Source organism: Nematolebias whitei, chromosome 3 (assembly GCF_014905685.2).
Source record: "Nematolebias whitei isolate Nwh7 chromosome 3, NemWhi1, whole genome shotgun sequence".
In the NCBI taxonomy this organism is placed as follows: domain Eukaryota; kingdom Metazoa; phylum Chordata; class Actinopteri; order Cyprinodontiformes; family Rivulidae; genus Nematolebias; species Nematolebias whitei.
Window position 1 is genome coordinate 1,614,704 of NC_056500.1, and position 6,106 is coordinate 1,620,809.

Genomic DNA, 6,106 nt, shown 5'->3' on the forward strand with positions numbered 1-6,106 from the left:
ACTTTACGGACTGATTGATGAATGATTTATCACTTTACGGACTGATTGATGAATGATTTATTACTTTATGGACCAAATGCATTGAGCTCATGGCCTTCATTTGCTCCGTGGGCCATCAGTTGATGATTACTGCGATATGTATTTAAGCAAAGTAAAACTGAGTCACAGCTGGAGTCTGACCTCTTCCTGCTCGTCCTCGGAGTCGTCGTCACTGACCACAGGTTTGGCTCGAGTCCGTCCTGACCGCCTACTGCGACCTTTCCCTCGATCGCCACCTTTCTCCTTCCTGCCCAGCCTGATTTTCACCTTCACAGAGCGCGCTGTGAACGCACAGAGTCGACGTTTACAGAAATGTGAGGATGAAGGTGACCAGGAGAGACTACACCTCACTCCTGGAACAATCAGTGGATTCAACCTTAAATATGTCCATGGACAACAAGAAGGAGTTGAAACGCTTACATTCAGACTCTGAGCCGTCCTCCTGCTCCTCCTCCTCTTCCTCGCTCTCCTCTCCATCACTCTCCTCCTCCTTCTCGATCTTCTGCTTCAGGCTGGTGAACACTGACTGGAGAACGATGGAGTCTTCATAAATCTGATCAGAACAAACATCATCAGATACTAGTGGCACATCCTAAATGTTTCTGAACAGACTCGCTCCGGGACAACAGGCGTGTGAGCAGCAGCAAGGAGCAAACATCTGGAGACGATTTCAACGTCCATCACGTGAAGAAACACAGTCTCACCAGGGAGCCCTCCAGGTTGAAGGTCTGAGCGTTTTGGAAGAGCAGCATGACGTCTCTTTCCAGGTCACCCAGGCTGCGGTAACGATGACTTCGAATCCTCTCCTGCAGGAAGACACATGTAAGAAAAAAGCACTCAAGTATTATGGTATGAACTTTACGACATTTAAATTGACCCAAGATTGTTCGTCTATTCTTGGTCTCAGCAGAAGAAACCTGTCCACAGAAGGACCACTTTACCTTGATCTTCCTGAAGTCCACTGGCTTGCGGATTAGTTCGTAATATTCTGGCAGCTCTTTTCGAGACGGCAGCTGGATGAACACCTCGCTCAGCTGACGCCCGCTGGTGCTGCAGGAAATCACAGCGTCAGGAGACTTTCAGAAACTTTGAAGTGGTTCAAATGGATCAAAAGTCGTTTTGTTTCAGTGATGAATGGGACGGACAGCTGCCGGCTCTGACTGGAGTCAGTGTCTCCATCTCTGCTGATGATGAAGATGTTTGCAGTTCAGAACGGTATCTGTTCTCGAACACGTGGACAAACTGCACGCAGAACGATATGAGCCCATCTGTGATGCAGCAATCCATAGCCTGAACAAGCTAAGACCTTGTTCTGTCTTTGACCTTGACCTTTGAACCTTGACCTTGGAGCTGGGGCGATGCACAGCGTATGCGACACCCCGTCTAGTGATGATGCAGATGTGCATGAGGTTTCATTAAATGATCTCGAGCAGATCAGAGGTTATGGCTCGGAGAGGAGAAAGGCGGAGACTATTCCAGGATACGCCCGGCGGTCGTGCAGAACCTCCTCCTGCACCGGACACGTCTAACCTCGAACCTGATCGGTCACCAGAAGCAGAACCCGGTACGAGGGGATCCATTTGTGGCACTGACAGTTCTGGAGTGTAGTGCAGACCCAGGTGTCCAGCTGTCTGGTTATTTCTGGAGTTTTTGGTGACATTTTGATTCCTTCTAGAGACTGAACATGTAAACTGTAAATTTAAATGGACTGCACCTATACAGCTCCTTTCTGTTGGATCAAGAACTCAAAGCTCTTTACAACAAGCTGTGCCTCATGTACCCGTTCATACAGCTCTATACTAGATCTCTACAAAGACTAATCAGAGCTTCATCACATTCAGACACTGATGGGACACATCGGAGGCAACGAGGGGTTCAGTGTCTTGCCCAGGGACACTTCAGCATGTGACTTCTGGTGGAATCGAACCCCCAACCCACTGGAGGACGACTGCTCCAACCACTCAGCCACAGCCGCCCCACGATCCTCTGTAAAATGAAGAATTACTTTGGCCTGCAATGATTATTTAATAAAACTTTGTGTGTTAAGGTCTCGTTCTCATAGAAAAGTCATATATGAAGGAAAATGTAACATTTTTATTATTATTATTATTATTTTATCTGCACATGGTGTTTTCCTGCATCAGCCAGAGGTCATGGTGGACTCGTTCTGTGAAGCAGGTCCATTCAGTAAATATTTCACAGCTTCTACTGAAAAACATGAGTTCTGTGTAAACCAGCAGAGATCTCGTTTTACTTCCCCTCTCTCACCTGTCTTTGTATTTTATGACAGCGTCCACAATTTTCTTCATCTTCTTTGTGAGGGAGGGGGGATTGGGGGACAGTTTCTCTACCGGTGGGCGTCCCCTCTTCCTCTGCCTCTTCCCGTCATCGTCTCTGTCCCCTCGTCCTCGGCTCCCAGAGGAACCGGAGGGACCAGGGTGATCCAGGTCACGGTCCCGCCTCCTCTTGCGGGTCGTCTTTTTGTGGCGCACTTCTTCCTCCACCTCCTCGAGCGTGCCTTCCTCAATCGCCTGCAGACGCAACGTGACACGTTACCCTCCAGCTGTTTCACATTCTGGATCCATTTGATCTGTTCCCAAAACCACCTTGAGCCATTGCTTCTCTGTCAGGGAATCGCTGTAGTCCACCTCCTTCCGCTGCCGAGAACCTCGCCCAAACATTTTCTCCTCCTCCTCCTCGCAGGTCAGCCGCTCGACTTCAGCGTCGTCTTTCATGATCCAGGTGGGCAGCTCGTCCTCCTCCATCAGGCGGGGTTTTCGCCGGGGGTTGCGGGCCTCTTCGCGACGCCTGTCCAGATCCATGCGCTGCAGGAAAGACCAAGAGCAGAAGAAACTGAGACGCAAGAAGAAAGAAAAGCTTCTGGCTGAAGTGGAATCAGAGCGATTTACCATGAACTGCTCAAACTCTTCTTCACTCCTGGCGATCATCTGGTTCACCGTCTCATCATCGGGCACCTCGTCCTCCTCCTGAATACAGCAGACACACATTGGCAGGCAGCGTACATAAGACCAGACTCTGAAACTGTGTGTTGCAGGTGCACGGACACACATTCATGACTTCTTGACCCCAGACCTCGTCTTGCTCCTCGTGCTCCAGGATGGCCTGCAGGAAGGCCCTGCGCTCGTGGCTGGAAGACTTCTGGTCAAACATGCCAGCCTGAATGACCTTCTGGTCCACGTTGAGTTTGTATTTAGCTGCTGCCAGGATTTTTTCCTCCACACTATTGACTGTGCAGAGACGCAGCACGCGCACCTCGTTCTGCTGACCGATGCGGTGGGCTCGGTCCTGAGCCTGCAGGTCCTGCAGAGACATGAGGACCGCTCAAGACAGATAGGACACGTTTAGTTCTGCAGAGGCACCACGTCTCTCGTGGGGTGGCAGAAAACAGCCAACGACTGAAAACACGTCTGACTTTACACACAAAGTCCGTTTCATTTGACTGACTTTCCTTTTTCATGAATCCTATAGTTAGTCGGCTCGGTTTCCTGACCTGTTCCTTATCCTATGCTGCTATAACCTCAGACCTCATTTCATCAAATGAACAGTTTACAAATGAAGTTTGTATTTGTAATCATTCTTTCTGAACATGATTCTGTCTTTTTGTCTTTCTAGAGAAAACCTGAAGGCCTCCTGGACCTGCCATTGTGTATCTATTCCTACCAAACCCAGCCGGTTGAAGCAGATGGTCCTCTTGTCCTGATCCTGGTTCTGCTAAAGGTTTCTTCCTCATGAGAGAGTTTTTCTTTCCACTGTCGCCTTCATGCTTGTTCAAGATGAGAGTTCAGTGATGGAGTTAAACTCAAAGCTGCTCCTCAGATAAATAATGTTCAATTATTATTTTATAGATGAATGTTTCTGTTCAATTATTATTTTATACATGAATGTTTCTGTTAATTATTATTTTATACATGAATGATTCTGTTCAATTATTATTTTATACATGAATGTTTCTGTTCAGTGCCTGAGACGACTTCTGTTGTGACTTGGAGCATTAGAAATAAACTGAATTGAACTGAATTGAATTGAACTGAATTGAATTGAATTGAATACTGCTGTCATGACAAAAAACATTATATTTAAAAATGTCTTTTTGCTTTAGGAGGCCGTATATTTTTCTTTATCTTATGATGATTTTTGTTGTATTTTTTCTGCACATTCTGAAAAAGGCAGCTTTAACTTGATGCTGATCTTTGTGGAAATATCTGAACGCTGAAAGACGTGAGTTTCAAACCTGATGTGGGTTCCAGTCCGAGTCAAAAATAATCACAGTGTCGGCAGACTGCAGGTTCAGACCGAGACCTCCTGCTCGTGTGCTCAGGAGAAAGATAAAGTACTCCGACTCTGGGTCATTGAATGTCTTCAGTAACATCCCTCTGTCTTCAGCCTTCGTGGTGCCTGACGTGTAGACCACGTGAGAAAACAGGAAGAGCGACAGAGATGCAGGCAGGCCCAGACAACGTGACAGGGCTGTGTTTTATACGCAGTACATCATGAAGGTCTTACCATCCAGGCGCAGGTACTTGAAGCTGCGGTAGGCGAAGTAGTCCTCCATGATGGTCATGAGCGAGGTCATCTGACAGAAGAGCAGCACCTTGTGGTTGGTGGCTCTTAGCTTTGGCAGGATTCGATCCAACACTTCAAACTTTCCCGATGCTCGATACAGGTCAGGGCTGGCAGACGGATGGAGGTGTTACCATGGAGATGGAGGTGTTACCATGGAGACAGTTTATTTGAGTTCCAAATAAAGAAAAGTGAGCAGGGCCTTACCCCTGGACTATCCCACCGGAGAACCCTAAATGTTCAGAGAAGGACTCCTGGAAACGAACAGATTCAGGCTTCAGCTTCTGTTTTCACTGCGTTCACGCTTCATCTGTCACTCACCTCGATCTGCTGAAACATGTAAGGATGGTTGCAGATCTTCCTCAGCTGCATGATGGTGTTCATCAGTGTCTTTGTGCCTCCTTTTCCCTGGTTAGCACAGACATCAAGATGGTTTACATAAAACTGCAGCATGTGGCGCAGGGTCCTGGTTTTTAATATTCAAACATTGAGAAATGGTGCTGAAGTCAGAAAACACCGGACCTCTTTCCACTAGCGCCTCTTTGGCACGGTTCGACTCGGTTCGGCACGGTTCCAAGGCTTTTCCACCAGCAGTTGTTCGTGGAATCAGACCCTTTTTCAGAACCCACTTTGCTTCAGTTCTAAGCGTATCGTGCTGGCCCTAGAACGTGACGTCAGAACACTGTTGGTCACTGACTGGTCAGGGGGCGGAGCCACTGGTTGTTTGAGAAACTTTCACAACATTCCAATCCGCTATTTGCAATAACTCAAACTTTGATGAGCGACTGGACCTATTGTAAAGATTTTAAAAACAATAATGACAACACTGTGGTCTAATGATGAAGTGCAGGCGTTTTTTGTGCTTGGTGGCCGACAACAAAATTCACAGCGAGCTGGATGAGCTCTGCCGGTCCCCCCGGTCCTCTGCACCGGAGCCTCGGAGCCCCCTCAGGCCGGCCAGGACATCATCATCCCGGCTCCGAGCGCCACCGGTCAGGGCGGAGGATCATATGAGCTGCCGACCCACAGGAGAGCGTGAGGCCGGGGCCCCGTTAGACAAGTGGACTGGGACGGGTCTGGGATGGAGGGTGGAAACAATTTTTTACAAACATTTTATGTAATGTACTTGTTTATCAGTGAAGATTAAAAAAATTAATAAACGGTGCCGGCTTGATAATGAAATCCTGTTTGCACTTTAACGACTATTAAATAATCTGTTAAAATTAACTCGGCTGAAAAATCATAAAAAGACACAAAATTATTGGATCTCAGGAATATTTCCCTCAAACATGTTTAAAGAAGAGAGACGGCCTTTAGTTCAACTTTATTCTAACACACACACGTACAAGTCACTAAACAAGAACTTTAAAGCAAAGCTAAAAATAAAAAAAATCTGTATACAAGAAACAAAACCACACGTTTAATAGAACAATAAAAGTAGACACGAGTGCAAATACATCAAATGATGAAGAAAACCTATAAAATT

At 46.9% G+C, this 6,106-nt stretch overlaps 1 protein-coding gene across 1 annotated transcript in view; it reads right to left on the reverse strand.

Moving 5' to 3' along the window:
• Nucleotides 1–6,106, reverse strand: part of LOC119430356 (transcription activator BRG1) — a 26,248-nt gene that overhangs the window by 1,437 nt on the left and 18,705 nt on the right. The window contains exons 19-30 of the mRNA XM_037697762.1: nt 4,942–5,028; nt 4,828–4,874; nt 4,564–4,730; nt 4,292–4,455; nt 3,109–3,360; nt 2,949–3,026; nt 2,646–2,864; nt 2,308–2,570; nt 981–1,089; nt 744–845; nt 460–592; nt 181–320 (exon numbers count right to left, since the gene is read on the reverse strand). Coding sequence (XP_037553690.1) covers nt 181–320; nt 460–592; nt 744–845; nt 981–1,089; nt 2,308–2,570; nt 2,646–2,864; nt 2,949–3,026; nt 3,109–3,360; nt 4,292–4,455; nt 4,564–4,730; nt 4,828–4,874; nt 4,942–5,028 — 1,761 coding nt within the window. The remainder of the gene's footprint in view (nt 1–180; nt 321–459; nt 593–743; nt 846–980; nt 1,090–2,307; nt 2,571–2,645; nt 2,865–2,948; nt 3,027–3,108; nt 3,361–4,291; nt 4,456–4,563; nt 4,731–4,827; nt 4,875–4,941; nt 5,029–6,106) is intronic.